We start from the raw sequence: 19,601 nt of genomic DNA on the forward strand, positions 1-19,601 counted from the left end.
TTTTTTTTATTTGAGTAAGCTCACAATTTACAGATAAACACCACAAACCTCCTTGATTCAACTTCATTTGTTTCCATATAGAACCTTTGAATATTGGAAATAAATTAGACTAACAAATAAATGTATTGGTCACAAGGAACTTTTATGTTATGTGATTTTCCACTGCATTACAACTTAATACAAAACTATAAAAATAAGACACTATTTACAAAATATATTTATTTGTTTGCAAAACTATTGGTTAATTCAAGTTTTAAATTACATGATAAATTATACAGCTCAGTCACACTTTACAAACAGTTAAAAGATAAACCTACTCTGAATACAAAATGATATCCTCTCATGATTTGACTATGCCAATTCATAGTACTTCCCAGAATCTGGATCAAAGTAACAGTTCAGACATGGATCATACAAAAGAGTCAAAACTTCCTCGTCTTCTTCAGCATTGAGGTCTTCACCTGTGCCAAGTGGGAAAAGTAAGAATAAATCACTCTTATTCACTTAGACAATAACATGGAAATACCTGTCAGATGTGACAGAATTTTTCTTTAAAGTGTGTAATCTTCTGACTTCTGAATTGTTACCGTCAAGATAACAGCAATTCACGTTTTTACTATATTTCCGAAGACTTGTATTTATTTGAGATGAAATGATGTCAGACAGTGTTTGCTTAACGACTGGACTTTACAAAGTCCAGTGGAGCAGTTCACCACAAGTACCTTTACTTGACAGTGCATCAAAGTATTCCTAAGTGGTTCATGCTAAAACAGTGATGTTTTAGCATGAACAAAGACAGTCAGTGCACACTTAAGGCCTGTTAGAATGAAAGAGTTTGAATGTCTGGTATCCAGTATGTCACCTAAATGTCTAGTATAAGTAAATCCATACAAAAGAGCTTTCAATATCAGAGAGGAAATAAGATTGTTTCAGACAATAAAAATTTTAAATCTAGGTTGTCTAAAGTTATGTAAAATGCAAGAATGCTTTCAGGTAACAGAAACGAATCCTTAACCTAAAATACCCCAATAAAGCCATACAGACTTTTATTACAGACACTTTATGTATTGTAGCTCCTTTTCTAAACCTGTCTGTCTTTCATACAAGCTAAATCTAAGTTACATGATCTATAGCTTTTTGATAGGAAATGCACAGTTGAACACAATCTGTATCTTGAATTTCATCACTAATGTTCATCTCATTCTCAGACTGCTAATACAAAAGCTCAATGCTTTGTATGCCCTAACACGTCATAATAAGTAATGGCCTGTTATGCTAACAGCAGCAGTTTCACAATGCTCAGAATCTATTTACAGCCAGGATCATACAACGATATATAGGTTACATTATCTAGAGACCAGAAAGTAGGTTGGTGCATTTAATGCATACAGAAGAAGTGTGCACTTTATCATTTTGGAAGAGATTTCATTTTTGTTTCCTCAGTAGCATTAACAAATGCCATCAGAAAGAAACTTTTGCTGTAACCATAGGTAAAAAAGTAAAGCTAAATTGTTGCCCTCGCAGCTGTGGGTACTTCATAAAGCCTGGTAAGCTAAATGAGGTTAACTGAGATATTTTGTTTGGATAGCTCTTGGGAAAAGTTACGCAGTGCAGAAAGAAGGCGTAGAACTGAATGTCTTTTTCTACACTTCAGATCATAGTACACAAGCAAATGGTATTCATGCCTCATTCCCTCACATAGCCTTACATTTTCACCTGAAACCATGTTGTTATTTCCACTGAATTCTTCCTTTTATTAGTTTGCTTTTCCCTGCCTATGCTTCTCTTCAAAATTATTCTCTTTTCTTCTCCAAGCTTAAATCTCCTTACCTCTTTACCTTAGAACTGGCCCCTCCATATACTCCCTGGTTTGATTTAGGAATAAGAAATTCTTCAGCCTCATCAGGTGTGTATACCTCTTTCCCTGTATGCCTTGAATTCATACCAAATCAGAATTAGATTGCAGCCAGGACTAGCTGCATTTATAGCTTTATAGCAATAATTCCTTGCATGTATTTCCATTTGAATGAGAACTTGGTTTTCTAGATGTATTTTGTTTTTAAAGTTAGGCTTCTTTTAGCATCTCACAATATCTGCAAATGCATTTTAAGGTGTTTCTAGATGTTGGAACAGATTTCCAATGGAAGCATGGAGTATTAAGTTTTGAACAGATTAAAAAAATGTATGAAAACCTCACTTCTGTTCTACTTTCTAAAAAGAAGTACTAATTGAATTGACATTCTTCTACAAGACTCAACTAATATGTAATGGCTGTGTTAAAAGGCATGTTTCTACTTTCAAATGGTATATTGTGTACAACCTGACCGTATGTAGGAATGAAGTATCTACAGCCACATTAACTGATAAACAAGACACTTTCAAAGAAAATTTCCATAGCTGTTTATGCTGCCACCATCCACGCTTTTGAGGTTGAAGCTGCTCAGGATTGCATGAAAAAACCTCTTGACAGTTTAATTTGAATATCATGGTGAAAGCAAAATCAAAGCTTTTGTTCTTAAATCACTAAAAAATTAAACAGTATTTGAGGCTAGAAAATAACTTGATTTTAAACAAAAACTGAAGTCTGTGCTGTAGATTATAGAGGTATGAGTATTTTTTAGTTCTGAGCTGAAAGAAGACTGAAGATAGTTACTACCTCTGAATAACTGTCTTATTAAATGAAATGCTGCCCCACTGAAATCAGGGCAACTATTGTTTTTATGGAGAAAGGCTTTTGCTCAAGATGTCTAAACCTGGATAACAAAGAATGGAGGAGGCATATAGCAGCTTTATATGAACTCTGAAATAAACATACAAATAACTGTGTTATCTTTACATAGTCACCAGAGTCTGGAGAACTAAAATGGTTTCCTTTTCACTGTATTCTAAGTTTTAATATTAGAAAATGGCTTGTAGCAAATCTCACTTTAAGACACATAGATCATATTCTGACCCTGATACAAGTCAACTGCACTGGATCAGCTGTCAGCAGAAGGGATGTTGAAAAGAACACTCCTAATATTTTCTCCGATATGATGCTTGAACATTGAACTGCAGTGCTCAAATCTATGCTGTAATTATGTACTGCAGGGTTACCATATGACTACTGTCAACAGCTGTAGTCCAAGAAAGAAGAATATTCAGTACTGTAGTTCCTAGACCACTATCTTAAGACAAGTAACAAGATACAATAAAGTTCCAGAGAATTTGTGGCTCTGCCTTTGTCACTTACTGTGGAAACTTCCTTGTATGACTTGTTACGTCAAGATAAATGAAACTGTCTGTAAATCAGAAATATCAATGCCCAGTAAGGGAAAAATCTATGGAAATTTATCATATTTATAAGTCTAAATTTTCCTCTTGATTGCCTTGTGAAACTTGTTGAATAGAAGACTACTCATTACATCTCCCTATTTAACTATGTACTATGGATGGTGCAAAGGTTAAGAAAGGAACTGTAGAATAAAATGCTTTCTTAGAAATGAATCACCTTTTTTCCCAAAGTTATGCCCCAACTGAAAAGATTTTTTCTAAATATAAGAATTAAAAAAATCTTTATAAATATAATAACACTATACTATCTATTTTTCTTTAAGGATACTTCTAGATACAATTAATATCTTGAATAGATTATGATTCACTGCAGATTTTCAGTACTGATAATATGCTTTTGCCATCCTGTGATACTCGGAATACTGAAAACTGCACACACACGCAAAATAATCTTGTGACACTTAAGACACTTCCCAAGACGAGAAATAACTCATTTTCTAATGTGATATTTTAAAAAAAGTGAGTAGGGCAGCAGAATTTTCTGGAATTAATTTGAGCATTCAGTTTGTTGATCAGATCTGGTACTTAATTGTCAGTAGCAAAACACTTCTTTTGTCACACAAACAACTAACCGCAAGTGAAGTGATTAAGAAAAAAAAAGCTTTTTTCAAAGTGCTAGAGATATATCACAGGACATGACCTAGTTTGGATCTTTTTAAAAAGCGATACTCCAAACCATCTAGTTACCATGGTCCATCAAGATTTTTTTAAACAAAGTTATCTAGGAAAACACACAGATTCTGATGTTTGATGGGTACAATCTAATCTGATAAGCATTACACGTATTACACGGCACTGCATTTTCACACACCACCGTATTATGTCCAAAGGTCTGTGTTTCACTTAAGGGTATCTTTTACGTGAGCAAAACCATGTCAGTTTTCTGTTAATATAGTGCAAGGACATTATTTTCCAAGGACTGTACACAATCAGAAAGGGAGGCCTGGAGATGCTTGAAGACACTGTATGCTGGAGAGGTACCCCCTTACTTTGCCCATCAGGCCTTCCATTATGGCAGGTTTTTTTGATTATTTGGAGATAGAAAACTTTCTTTGTGAAGTTATCAAAATTACCAATATCATACATACATGAGCCAGAATTTAATTTGATTGAATAAAGGCACAAAAATTAAAGGCCAAAATAAAAAGCTATGGTATATAGAGATTTTCTGTTCTCCAAATGTGCAATCACGGATACATGATGTAAAAAATTTCAGCTTAAAGGAAAATGAGATTAGGAACAACTCACGACACAGTTTGGAAATTCTAGTATGAATAACAGAAGAAATCCAACAAATTCCCAACTATACTTCTTTTTTAAAGCTTTTTAAAGATAATAATACAATTTTTAAAATTTGCAGAAATTCTAGCTTTACTGCAGCAAGCCTTGTATTTCATAATACTAACGTAAAAAAATTCTCAGAGGCCTATCACAAATTTATATCCAACATGCCTTTAACTCAAGGACTACTGTCCTATTCTCTTAGGCTTACTTAGGACCCTTAACAAAACATATTATTTGATTCTTCAAAGCAAGGTCTCTTCCTGACAGCAAAATTCTATTTTGCTGTCATAAACAATTACAAATATACATCTATGAAAACATTCCCAATTTGAGGGGCATGATCTATTTTAGACAGTAAATCACTGAGACATCTTCATCCCTTGGGCAGCCAAAATACACAGGTCAGATTTATGAGAGTTCACATTGAATTCCCCAGACTCGAAGAAAACATATAGATATCTACCCTGTTTCCTAAGCCAACTGATAAGAAAAAAGGGCATTTGAAGAAAACAAGGTATTTGTTTTTTCTGTTCTTGTTGACTTTCCAGTTTCAGCTAAGTTCTCTGCCATTCTCTAAGCAAACACCATTAATAAACAAAAACTTATAACACTTTAGGTGGTGACAACAGTCTTTATTCAGGAAATAACACTGAGATTTCATTTAAGGCTAAATCTGAAATTTTTCCTCATAAGAGAAGTATCACTTACATAAGTGTAATTGTGCTTCTGAATAAGAATGTTTAGTCTTTGCATTCTTTCTTTCATAGGTTTGCCACCCCCACTAGCATAAATTCCTTATTTTAAACAAATAAGATGCAGTTTTTATGAGTTAACCGGCATCAAGCCAGAACATTAGGAAACTGCAACTGCATAAGTTATTCTTTTATCAGAGGCAAAGAATACTGCATGGAAAACTCTGCTAGCTTGAGCTGAGAATAATAAATAAGAGAACTTGGAACCAAAATGTAGCAGTATAGAAAACTACGAAAAGGCAGCACCAAGGGCACAGAAACAGCATTTAGAAATGTCTTTCTACCCAGGTCCCTTTCATTGTCTTCATAAATTCCTACCTGGAATACTCTGATTTGTTGAAGATTTAGTGTGCTCTTCCAGTTGTTGGCTTCCAGGAACGATGGGAGGACTGAACAGGTTCAACCAGTCCCTGAAAAACACAAAACCAAAATACCATTCCTAAAGCACAGTTTGTGTTCCTGTTTGTTCACATTCTTTTGATTATTAAAAAAAAAATTCAAAGGAAATCGCAGATTGTTGAGCATGATGAAACAAAATCAAGCTGGATTTTACTATTATAAACACAAACTTCAGAGTTAATACCATTCTTGAACATTAAGGCTTCCTTCCTTCCTCAGCCTTTTCACCTGTTCTGTTCACACTAAAATCTGTGTTTTAAGTCAGGTTCACTTTGCATATTTCAGCTGGTATTGCTCCCTCAGCAAAAGGTCTGCATGAGGTGTGATCCATAACCTACAGAGCTATACTTTGAAAGCCTGTAGAACTCATGAGAGTCTTTTTCTGAGGAATAAAGACTTGGGATGAACAACCTGTGTTTTATGGGAGACTGTGGGGGTCAATTTGATTTAAAATCCTTACCCTCTCTAAGGAAAAAGCCTTAAAGACAATCACAAGAGATGTGTTTGGTTACCACTGACTTGGCACTGCTTGGAGCTCCCTGTTAATAGGGTGACATAGCAAGTAGTATATCATTCACAGTGTGGATGGTTGGCCAAGTTAGAGCTGAGCTTAGACATGAAATGGATGCCACTAACAGTGTGATACCAACTCAGTGGTCATGAACTGTGGGACAGCTGATTTGTATTAAATAATTTAATCTTTCCAGTTTAATTTAACTTTAAAATTTTTCAATAAAGGGATGGAATTAGTGATCAAAGCTAAGAATAATATCACTAACAGTTTTCTAGTGTTTTTAAGAAGGAAACATTGGATTGTCAGGATGTTATTGTTGATACTGCAAAAAAGCTCTGTTATGTAAATACATTATAAATAATTGTTTATAACAATTTTATTGTTATAAAATGTTATATGTTGTAAACAAAAATTTGTTACTGAGCATAACATGATTTTAGCTACTGGCAAGACTATACAGAGGACTCATCACAGCTGTCACACATCTATTTTGCTTCTGTAAAGAAAAAAATTTTGATGGGATCTTTATTATAGAGGAGGGAGTATGGATTTTCTTCACCTACTCAATTTAATAGGCAATTTATGTCTCTCCTGAACACTACTTTGTGATAGCTTTTAAAAATGATTTTCACGTTATCATACATTCATGCAAAGTTCAAAGTTCATTTCACATACACCACTTTATGATACACTGTCTTTGATTGTTACAGCTCAAAAAAAGGAAAACAGAACAGTTGTTTTTACTGTTACTGCTTTTTATTGCAAACTGAACTGCAGATTTTTTCACTGAAGAAGTCACTCACATTATACTATCAGAGAAGGATAGCCCTGGAAGGACACATCTAAGCCACAAAGTTAAAACACTCTTTGTGGAGGTGACCATGTTTGGTAATTCTTTTCATATATGAAATTAATCTCTGTACACTGTGCATAGCTGATGTTTCCTTAAGTTCCCATCTCTCCTCTTCAACAGTAAAGAGCTGTAACACATTAAAGCTTCCATACAACCATTAACTAGGCTAAATAACTGCAAGTAACACTTAAACACAGAATTCGAGGAGTCTCAGTAAATCATCTCATTTTGATAGAACCAGATCCATCCTTTTTGAACAACTTATTTTACTGCAAGGCAAGGGGAATGGAAGGGAAAAGGGGTCTTTAAATTCCCTTATGATTGCTTCATGCTGACGGGAACAATGCAGCGCTACAGAGTAAATTAAACTTGGTTTGGGGTTGATTCAACTTATGTCTGGCCATGGCTGTTCCAACAGCTGGCACTATAACATTATGCATGCAAACTTGTGCTAGAGGCCAGGGAGATTAGCCAGAGATGTAGAGGTAACTTCAACATCCATGGCTTCGCCTAGAAGGGATGAATTTTTCCAAAGCTTGACAGATTTCTTCACATTGCTAGACTGTAATTGTCTCAACTCAATTGTCCAACACCAAGTAAACTGGTAACGTACTTCTACTTTCTGAAAAGCCTTGATGATCTCATGTAAGATTTGCTTCTGACAGAGATCTGGCAAGGCTCAGTCATGTGTTTTAATTGCTAAAATATGCCAATCGCTTCTTTTTGTTGTTGTTAGTTTTTCTGCTACTTCTGGACTTGTTACTGATTCCACATCATCTCATGTTGGCATGTATGCATAATCTGGGGTGAATCAGGGGACAACCACCTATCTGTTTTCAGTCAAAATGGAAAAAACTAATTTTCTGCCTCAGGAAACAGAACCGCTGGTGTAGAAATCCAGCAAGCAGTATAGCAGATTTAAAGGAAGAGATATTGAATTTTCCATCATTTCAATACGTAAAAAACATACTTCAAGATTTTTTTTACACCATCATGTTATTTTCACATATATGGCTAACTTCACAACCAATCCTTTTCCTCTTCTGCCGTTCAGCTAATGCCAGTGAGAACCGGTACAACTAATCCACACAGCAATATGCTTGCCTAGACATCTCATTATTAGCCCTCTGTCATTGCTCGCCATACTGCATTCCCTGAATATAGCCAAAGACTCTTTGTTTACACCAAAGCTTCAAAAGTTTTTAGGAATAACAGTTAAATGCATGCTATGATATCCAGTGGCATGGTGGAAAGTATTTTCCATTTCTGCCACTTGCAGGTGTGGTGTGTGCTGCCTCAGAATCAGCCAACATAATTCTAACACTAGAATCTGACCATGCTCATAGGATGTAGTCAGAGAGCACGAAGCATTATCACTTACCTGATTCTCTACAATTGCACTGAAACACAATGTCGGCAAAGGCAATCGCTTGGAGAAACTGGCAATTTTAGAGAAGGTAAGGAAGAACTATTAGTGCTAATCTACATCTCTGCTTCCCAAGCTACCCTTTCTTCCAAATCCACTACAGCTTTTTTAAAAGACAGCGATGTCTGAGATCCGAAGGAGAACTAAAATATTTCTGCTAGGAAGATTGCTGAAGCAAAAGTGACGCAAGGACAGAGGAAAGGCAGTGCCTGCTTCTAAAGAGAATTATCTCAGTCAGACCAAAAGATGTAGTTAGAAAAGTAAAGAAGCTTTAGAGTATATATGCAGTTCTACAGGTCTGGCACAAAATAGAAGAGTTTAAAGATACGTGTTTTTCATACAAAATATGTACCAGAGAATTTCTAAAGAAAATAGTTCGTACCTGGAAAGCAGAGAGGATGTTAGTAAGAAGGAAGGAAAGATAATAAGGCAATTACCTCCAATGGAAAAGAGACAATTCATTTAGAGAACACTGAAGGAAAGAGGTAATCATGTGTCATTAAACCACTATTTCTGTTAAATTAATAGTTCTTATTACTTAGAAAATTTATGAATTTTAGTTTGAAGTCTCATCTCTGGAAGATCTTCCTGAAAGATGAAGTCTGAGAAATCAGAGATGGGATGATTTGTGAGTAGCTGGATGATTTTGTCTTTGATTTTGTCCTTCATTTATTGGAGTCAGTTCTTGTGTAAAGGAGTTGTTCAGTTGCATGTTTATATTTATTTTGATGCATCTGGTTCAGTAGATGAATTATTTTCTCTAGGAGGTGCAAGTGTAAGATCTAGGGATTTTGATGGTTCCAAAGGGAGGCAAAGAGTTTTTATTTATGAGAGGCAACAAAGATGTGCAGGCAAATTTAATATTTCCTATTAAGACAGTCTAGATTCAGTTCATGTTTTTTTCTTTCAATATCCAAGAAAAACCAATAGTTTTGCTATTCAAACCCCTCTCACCAAGGCAAGTAATCAAAACACTACAGTACTAGGGACTCATTATTGACTTAATATTACTTTTAAGGTTGAAACATTTCACGCAATATATATTAAAAACTGGTTTATTACTTCCACAAGTTAGTTAGCAATGTCTAAATCAACTTCTCCTAAAATACTGAAAATAAATTTAAAAAAACCTCATGTGTGCTGAAATCTTCTTGGCCAAATTGCAGTAGAGAGTAAATACTGGCAGTTGATTGATAAACTTCTGAAAAGTGGGTTTACAGTGGTAATTCTGGTAGAAGCTGTAGTCTAGCAGTCAGGATGGACTTTTTCACAATGAAGTCTGCAGTTGCTTTTAGGAAGCAGCTAAAGCATGTGTGTGTGAGAGTGTACGAGTTCATTTAACAACAACAACAAAAACAAAAATCCTGAAAAATTTGTAGACCTTACTTAAAAGTAGAGCCCAGCATGGAGACAAGCAGCAATATTCTGAGAAATGCAGACTGGCTGGCCTGTGTTCCCCTTTATTGTGTTTTTATTCTGACTGAATAAACAATATTTTGGGGGGAAACTTCTTTAAGAAGCTAGTTCATCTCCTTAAAACAGAAAAGCTAATCACACATTCTGACTAATTAAAGACACTCTATTTATGCTTTCAATGCCTCCAGCTGTAATCAATACAATCAACGTGCAATAAACTATCTAGAGCTTTCCTGATAACAACGTGGAATGCCAGGTATTGTCTTTTGACATTGTGAGTTGCATTGTATGAAGGCTTAGAATAGCTTCCACACCCATTCGAAGTATCATGCACCTTTAATACTTGTACTGAAATTCTTCATTATTCTGAAAGCTATTCTCCATACCAAAACAGAATAAAAAAAATGTTATATAATCTTGTTATATTATGGTCTTTTTAAGAAAAATACTTTCAGAAAATAATTGTCATATATTGAAATATCACATGGTAGCTGAACTGTGATGGAAAGCAAAACAATCTTTTGGACTTATGAACATTGTTTTCAGTTTTATGACAATATGTTTAATTTTGCAGAAAATGGCATGTATCAGTAAAATCTGTTGAGAAAATTAGTGATGCTTTATTAAGTAGCACTTACCAATGACAATGTATCAAAATTATTACTATCAACAGAAATCTGAAGAATCAGAGGGTTTTGATTTAAATCTTAATGAACACCTTTGATACTTTGATTTTTTTTTTTACAGATATTTTTGCTTTTTTTTCTATCCTATTGCCTGGAATGAGAAAATGGCAAATCACTTCGTATAAAGATTTTTAACATTGCTGTGAATTGAGATGGCATACTTTATCGCATTTCTTTTGGATCAGATTTCATTTATGTTACTTAAATCAACAGGATCATTTAATCCACATTATTAACAAAATTAAAATGCTTCGAAGTTTTAGTATGGTTTCATCCAACAATCTATACAGGAATTAAAAGGAATATTTGAATTATTCGGTCAGCCTGGCAGTATACTCAAAAAATGCAAGGCAAGGGCTACATTATGTTAATTCAGGGAATGAAAAAACAACATCAGTTTTGTATCATTAAGAACACATCAAACTGACAGACTATTAAGCATCTGTAGAGTACAATCAATAAAGAACACAAAAGATTATATTTAACTGCATAAACTACTTAGTAAATCTTTATGAATATGAGAGGAGAACTGGCTTGTGCCTGAGTGATAATAAGAGAAGCACATTTGCCGAATTATTTTTTACAATGGATGATGTGACTAACTGTGGAGGGCTGGAGAATGCCAATGTATGAATCAAGAGTATAAAGATATTTTAAGGAAAAAAGGACCAATTCTTGAACATCTTGTGCAACTATCAACTAAAATCTCAGCACATACTTCTGTTGTATTAGTAGTGTTTAATACCACATGAAGCAAATTCTGCTGCAAATGCTTAAAGTGAGTAAGTAATATCTTACCATGATCCACTGAATGCAAAGTGCCAGCTCATATCAAAAGTATGGTTCAGTATAGACTAAATATTTAATTCAGCTAAAATAAAGACCTATTTTTATCACTTGTTTGGGTTTTTAATTATATATATTTAAGAAATGTTAGAGACTAACTCAGTTCTTAGATAAATCAATAAAAAGCTTTGTAAGACTCCTCACCTATTCCCTGCTATATCTTTTTGGAGCATGCATTACTTGTTAGGCTCCACTAGGTTAGAAGATCTGAATTTTCAATTATTTACACATCTGCTGAACTTCAGGCATATGTTTAACTTCATTAACTTAAATCTGATTACCTATGCACACCTATTTGGGTTCTGCTTTGTAATATATTAAGGATGTATGCATAATGGAAGGTGTTGTTTTCGTAATAGAAGTATTCCCATAGAAATAAACCCCTCAATAGTAGTTTCAGTAGTGAAGCAAGGACTTATGTAGGCTATTAATAATAAGATTTGTTTGTGTTATGTACAAAATGCAGTCATAATATTTGAAAAAATGTTGAAATAAAATTTCGGGTCCTGCCACTACATATGTCTGTAATAATTGCAAAGTCATCTGAGCCTTAAGTTGTCCATTATTGCATCTAAAATGCTTTAAAAAACTTCAGATTTTGAACATTCCTAAAGTTTTTACACAAATATGCCATAAACCAAGAAACATAAAATGTTAATTTATACATCAATAACTGTTCAGTGCTACTCAGCCTCAGGTGGGAAAAATAGTATCTTTAAAATGGAAAACTAAGTGAGTATAGAGAATAATAAGAAGATATACTACCAAAAGAATATGGAATATACTTACACATACAAATCATGGATTTTTGAATGCAAATTTTAACAAAAATCTTGAAAAATAACATAAATATACATGTCCATATGACTTTGCATGAATTGAAAGCTCTATTTTAAAAAGTATTTAAGGGCAATCTGGCAATACATTGATGATTAAAAAAATGCAAGCCATGAGCTACGTGGTATTATTCTTCTCCTGGATTGTTACTGTAGTTTCAAAATATCATTAAATCAGCACAAACCAACACTTATCATTTCCTGCACATTTTTCACAGTGAGCTGCATTCTGACTATGAGTAATCTGTTAATATGTTCTCTGCCTCACAATCCGTCAAAGTGACAGATTCATTCCATCCCTAATACATAATATCTTCATTTACTGTATGCCTTACTGGAACTTTCTTTTTCCTTTTCCAGAATGCCTTTTTCCTTCCTCCAAACCACTCCAGCAAGTCCAGCCTCCCAGATACCACACTTCTAATGGGGGCAGAGACACCTCCTTAAAAACAAAATTATTTATTTTTCAATGAATTAGTAACTAAAAAAAAGATCATAAAAAGTACAAGTGCAACTGTGTGTGGAAGACTTGAATCTGCTCTTGAAGTCTTAAATCTGTAAATTAACTGGTTTATGGGTGCTAGATTGGATTCAAGGATAACAAAGGAGATGTGAAGTCTACTTATTAAACTAGGTATTTAGATAGCGTAAGGTGCTATTACAATTGCATACAGTATAATTGTGCTGAATGGTATTAGCTGAAAAGTTGACCTGTTAATGCTATCCTGTTTTTCTTTCATTATCAAAGGTCAAATGATAAATTTTTGCAGGTTATTAAAAACATATAGTTTTGTACATCTGTCTAAAAATACAAATGACCTGAATTTGGAGGTTTAACAGCTTAGTGATTAATATATTATGCTATTTGGTTAATGTTTTATAGTTAAATACATGAAACTTCTATCATAGCTTCTGTTAAATGACAGTAACATTGGAATTTACTTAAAGACTAAACCTCTAGTTCATCACATGCTAGTTTGCTGGCTAGATTATATTCTTGATATTTACTAGTGATATAAATGACACTAGTAGAGAAAGCCAGTGTTTTGTCACCTAATTTAAGTAAAATACTAGCCCTTTCTTTGCTATTTTTGATTCATTTATCAGAAGATCAGCTGTATAAATTGGAAGTAATGAATTTGGAAAGGTGTGTTAAAATTCCTTCATGTTATTATAATCTTAAGCAAGTAAATTCTAATAACTACATCAGATACTCATTGATCAGTGAATCAAATGGATTTCCACATTTTGTGAAGTGTCCATTAGGTAGGGGTGCTTCCTTTTTTATGTATTTTTAACAATTAAATACATCATTCATTTAAAAAAATTATATTTTAATATTCCACCAGTTCAGGAAACACCTGAATCTAGTACATAATGAGTCTTGCTGCAGTTAAAGTAATTCCTTTTGCCCACAGTCAGCCACCAACAGCATCTCACTGTTCTGTGCATTTTGGATGTAAACTGCATCCCATTAATTTTTAATGGACGACACGGAGCCAGTGGGCTTTTAAAAATCAATGGAGAGATATGACTCAACAGAGCACTAACTTTAGTATTATCAAACTTGTTAAAAGTGATGCTGTTGAATATTCCTAGTCTGTAAAAGCTACCTTTCTTTTTCAGAAAAGTAAAAAAAAAAGTATGCAAGAAAACTATGACCTTTTAGTATACTCATGCAATGAATGGTACAGCATGAAGTCGGAAACTTGATCATCACCACGAAGTGAGAAGTATGCAACCTCAGTTTAATTCTTCAAAAACATCAAGTTTTGTCAATAAAAAATGTAAAATAACATAAAGGAATCAAAATCCACACTCCTGCACAAATGATATTGGAATAGCAGGGAAGGGAGAGGTGGACATTTGTGCCCTGGGAAACCCAGACAGTTTTGCCCTGTAAGAAAATGTATGTGTATGGGATGTGTCAGTCAAGGAGCCTGATTTGCTTGTATTTAAATAAGCTTCCAGTTCAGATTGAGAATGGAGGAATAAATATATATTTTCATAGATGGGGGGCTGGTTAGTGGTAGGAAGTTTTTTCTGTCCAGAAAAGGGAACAATACAACTGGTACAAACCTATTTGGAAGCTTGCCTGCCCTGTGAACTACCCTAAAATCCCAAGGCTCTAGGAGTTGTCAGAAGTTGGACTCAGACCTTAGACGCTGGCTTGTGGCTGGACTGAAGTGTCTTTTCATTCACACTGGAGATCCCCTGGAAGAAGACACACAGGCAAAGGGCCATAGCAACAGTTCAACAGGGTACTGAAGGAGACATCGCAACATGCTGTGAACAAGGAATCCCAGACTTGTTACAAGATAACGCCTATCTCTTCCTTTCAATCTCAGAGATCTTAGAGGTATGTAAAATCTTTTATGGCCTAACCTCCATCTCTACATATAAGTATGGTCAGAAAACTTTATGCATGGCCCAGGAATATTCAGAAAAAGGGTGGAACCAATAAAAAAAATCTTCTCGGTAAGTCCTGAAGAAACAACAAAAAAGATAAACCACCTTGTATTAACATAGATGCAACAGCATGTTTGAAAGCATTTTCCATGTTTTATATTCAAACCCTTAGTGTATACGTTGCCACGTTTCCATGTTCTCAGATTCCCATACAAGGGAAAGCCATTTTTTGATTATTTTAACAAGCTTTTACGTGTTAGCCACTTGGTTCTCAAAAACCCTTTTGCAGCTAAGCTTTTTACCATCATGATTAAAAAGTTTAACCTTTTCAATTAGATGTTTCCTGTGCCATTTGCTTCTTTTGTCATGTTCTTTTTCACGCATATTATAGCCTGACAAATGCAGCAGAATTTCGCTAATTCAGATTAACGACTGGGAGACCTATTGCAAATTACTCTATTTTGTGGATGAGTAAAGTAAGTGCACAAGTACAATGAAAAACGAAAGTACATTTTGTGATACATTGTTCTTGTTCACTTATTTTGACAACTGTTGTGTAATTTTATAATACTTCATAATGTAACGTTGTCTGTTTTGCATAAGTAATGGAGTTGTATGGCTTTAATCTTGTAATGAATCATAAAAATAAATACGCTTCTTTGTTTGCAAAACTCAATCTTTAAGTGTGCTTAAGTTATTCTGCTATTTAAACCTTTGCTTGGAAATATGGGAGACAGAGACCTTTTGTGTCTGAATTTCACAGCATGCATGTTGGAGAAGTTCTGCTGTACAGCAAATAAATGTTACAGCTACAATCCTTTTACTGCACCATTTTGTAGGTGAGTTTAATCTTACTGCATCTCTCGATACAACACATGCATCAGCTATTGGAATGTTTAGTTTTCATCTGGGATGAATGAGAGTACTTAAATGGTAGTCTCAAAGCTGAACATACTTTTAATATTTGATAGTTTGCAGTGGATGTGTTTTTGTGCTGGAATCACTGATATATTATGCAAATTTCAGGTGCCATGATAATGGCAACATTTATGGCAACAACAGGTTCTAAAAAAAGACTGCTCTAGCAGAAACTTTTAAAGAAAGTGCAAGAAATAATTTACTTCCTAAAATCAAGTGGTCAGTTATGCATAGAAAAAGGTGTTCATTATATTTAACTAATAAACCAGAATTCTACCAATAATCAAGTTTGAAAATAAGTTAAAAATGTATTTAGTTAAAGGAATGTGTTTATCCATTTCATGATTCATTATCTGAACTACTGTGCATGCATATCATTACAAAAATAAGAAAATGACATTGATAAAGTAGTAATTAAGGATATGGGTTCTTTTTTTTTTTTTTCTTAAGGTAAAACCTACAACTTCTTCTGAAAAGTTTATAGTTATTGTCCTCCCCAAACACATTGATCTCTCCATATCAATGAAACATTTCTTTTGTGATGATAAATCTCAAATCTATAACATTTATCATAATTGGAGAGATAGCTTTACCAAAAAAGGGAAGAAAATGTTATTAGATCTTTTGGGGTCAGTTTTGGGTTTTTTTTTGGAGGGGAGAGGGGTGGTTTGTTTTTTTTGGGGGGGGGGGTTGACTGTAGAGGAAAGAAGAACGATGACATCCTGATCAGGCTAATGTAACACATGTAGGTTACAATGACAAGACAGCTTGCTTTAGTCAGCCCATACCAAGCCCATGTGAAGGGAGGTCAGTGACTATTAATCATTTGTCAAAGACTGTGGGCCCTTATCAGCCAATTACAGATACAAGGAACTTTATATTACATCCACAAGTGGCAAAGCTACAAACGAGTTAAACCACAGTACAGTGGTGAAACCTTTTATAGATAAAACATAAATCTAGACAAAATGCTGGCCTGAATTGCATCATACTTCCATTTAGCAATTTTAGTAAACACTTTGCAATATCATTGGTTTTCCTTAAAATTTTAGGGACCTTGTATGCTCCTTAGTTTTAAGAGGTTTCTTTTTTATTCACAACAAACCCACGGACAGAATCTAATTTAAACACAAAATATCCCATTGAAGAATCAACTGACTTGCATGTACAGAGCAGATGAATCTAGCTTATTTTACAAGTTAGCTACTAGACTGGCTTGAGGATGGTCTTGAATCCTACCACTTCAGAGCAACTGTAACACTCACTTTTCACAGCAAAACCTATGAAGATAATAACCTCCACTGATGCAGGTCAGAGGGTCATGGAGAAGAACAAGACACTGGAAAGGGTAGATGAGAGCCTGACAAAATGATATCTCATCGCTTCTTCAGATTCTTGGTGGAATTTGGGGACTGACAGTCTACATCATCAGCTACAGATGGACTCTCAGGATCAGCAAGGAGGTTTAAGACTCCCCTCCTGTCCCCACATTGGGTCATGATCACCCATCAGGTGGGGCAAACTCCAACACATAGGGATGAATGGGTAGGCTACACTATATACTGATGCATACACACACTTTCACATACCAGCCTGGCAAGTGTGAGCTTCCAGCAGCAGAGACAGAGGTGGAGCTAACAAGGGAGTAGAGTTCTATTTATTCCTGCTAATTCTGTGCAGGTAACCCTGACCAAGCCCACAGCAGACGCACAGACAATACTTGAAAAGATAATTTTCATTGACTGATATACTAATTAACTCCTGCAGGTTCCAACCAGCCTTGGAAAAGCTGTCAGCCCCACATATATAGAATTGTTTGGGAAGGTTGTTGAATTTAGAGCTGTTAACATATGAAACCTGCCAGCTACTAATAGGGACAACAAATTACACTTCAGTTTAACAATTATTTTCATTTGTGAATGAAAAACAGCTTGATCACTCATTTTTTAGTTTGAAACCACTGATCAATAGACTTTCTTGTAAAATAATGCCTGTGTTTTATGTGCAGATCTTATGTTCTTGGCTATAGTCCAAATCAAGCAGACATTTACTATCACCCTATTTCTGTGCCCACAATTCACTATGAGAATACATTTTTTTTAACATGTAGAGTTAAATGTCTGGGTAAAACCTAACTGAAAATTTGGCTGTGCACATTTTATATAAAATTACTTAAGTAAAATATACTTCTTGTGAAAGGATACCCAGTGAAATGCCTAAGTATTTGTGTCCTACTTTAGTGAAGTTTCTGGGGAACAGCTGTTGGAACTTCAGAGGAACAAATTTTATTTGGTAGCTTGGGAAGAATGGAGTAGGATGTCAAGAGAGGATCTAGTGAGGCAATACTTATAACGACAGGTCTCAAATTACAAAAAACCCCTCTCTCAAAGACAGAAAAATCAGCTTTTATCAGAAATAAATTTTCTCAAGAGCATCTGTAGAAGTTCAGAAAATCTATTTATAAAATTAGGCTCAAGTGGTCTTTTTCAGAGAGCAGCTCTACATTTTGCAGTTCAGTGTAGCTTAAATTCCTCTAGAATATTTACTTACTTTCAGCATTTCCTTTAATGAAACTTCCAAACCTTCTATGACACACAAATATTTTGGAGGACAAATGCTTACTAAGTAGATGCCAGGTACATTAGCAATTTCCAGTCCCTGCACTGGAAGAAGATAGTTACAGCTTCCTATTTGGAGAGAAGAGAGCAATTCTGAAGTTCAGCTAGGGCCATACAGTACATCAGTCAGGGGGAAGTGCATAGCTAAGGCTTGAAACACTGAACATCATCTTGCTCATCTGGCTCTGTAACCTCTGCAGTCAGCCTGTCTCCTTTCATTAGCTGGTTCTACACCTTGCAAAGCAGCATGATGTGGAGGTGATTTGTATTGCAGTAGCAATATTCTTGGCAGACTTATGACCTTTACCCAGTGGAACCAATGGAAAATAAGTCTCGCTGGGTCTTTTTATTGACTGCATTTCCATTATCTTCACAGGTACTTTCTTTCCTGGCTTGTTCTTTTATCTTATTATGGACAGAAGCTACATTTACTGGACAATAGCTTCCACATTGCTCTCTTTTCATTTCCCAGAAAATATCACTACTATCACTTTTCTCAAGTTACTTGAGACCTGTCAAATTCTTTATCGCTCTTTACAACAAACTATTTGTTGTTTCAGTAAGTGCATCACGTAACTGTCTCCATGCCATGGCATTTATACCCGCTCATCTACATAGGATATATTAATTTTTCAAATATTCTGTGTGTTCCCCTACATAGCTACAGTGGCTTACAAAGACGTAAGACACTTTCCAGTTGCTCACACATTACTTGTTAAAATTGGCTTTAAAAACTGTTTAGGAACTAAGTTACAGAATTACCATTAATTATATCTCCCTCTCATTTAGGTACACACCCTCTGTGAAAAACATTAGAGAGTTTCCATTATAAATGAAAGGTAATGTGAATAATGGTATTCAAGTCACATCATCTCCAGTTTTTATAATCATGATGCAAACTGACCTCATAATTTTGTCATCTTCTGTATTTACAGCCTAATAATGCTTTTCTGGCAGTTCACAAGGGCTACTGAATTTATGAGGCACTTGCAAGTCAGGTATTTTACAAATACTTTGCCTGCATTTCTCGAAAATGATTTCTAGAGAAATCTAAGTCTACTGTGTGTACTGGATTAAAATAGCATAAAAACTAAGTCATAATTTATACTATTTTATTTTAAATTTTATTATATGGAAATACTACTTTTCATTGTTGATCATATTAACTTCATATGATGAAATGCTTTATTTTTACAGATAATGGTGTTTATTCTGTTTTTCAGTATATAAAATGTACCGAGTACCAAATTGCTTTAGCACATGCATAAAAATAACTTAATAAAACCTGACTCAACCAACGTATGGGCAAAA

The 19,601-nt window shown here is 34.7% G+C and overlaps 1 protein-coding gene across 2 annotated transcripts in view; it reads right to left on the minus strand.

Moving 5' to 3' along the window:
- Positions 1-288: 288 nt before the first annotated feature.
- The window catches only part of CFAP20DC (CFAP20 domain containing), an 84,810-nt gene continuing 65,497 nt past the window's right edge, over positions 289-19,601 (minus strand). For both annotated transcript variants that reach the window (XM_049826698.1, XM_049826697.1), the window contains 2 exons: positions 5,688-5,779; positions 289-461 (listed from right to left, as the gene is read on the minus strand). In XM_049826698.1, the coding sequence (XP_049682655.1) occupies positions 352-461; positions 5,688-5,779 (202 nt within the window). In that variant the 3' untranslated portion in view covers positions 289-351. The remainder of the gene's footprint in view (positions 462-5,687; positions 5,780-19,601) is intronic.

The sequence above is a fragment of the Accipiter gentilis genome, chromosome 23, assembly GCF_929443795.1.
Source record: "Accipiter gentilis chromosome 23, bAccGen1.1, whole genome shotgun sequence".
Classification (NCBI taxonomy): Eukaryota; Metazoa; Chordata; class Aves; order Accipitriformes; family Accipitridae; genus Astur; species Astur gentilis.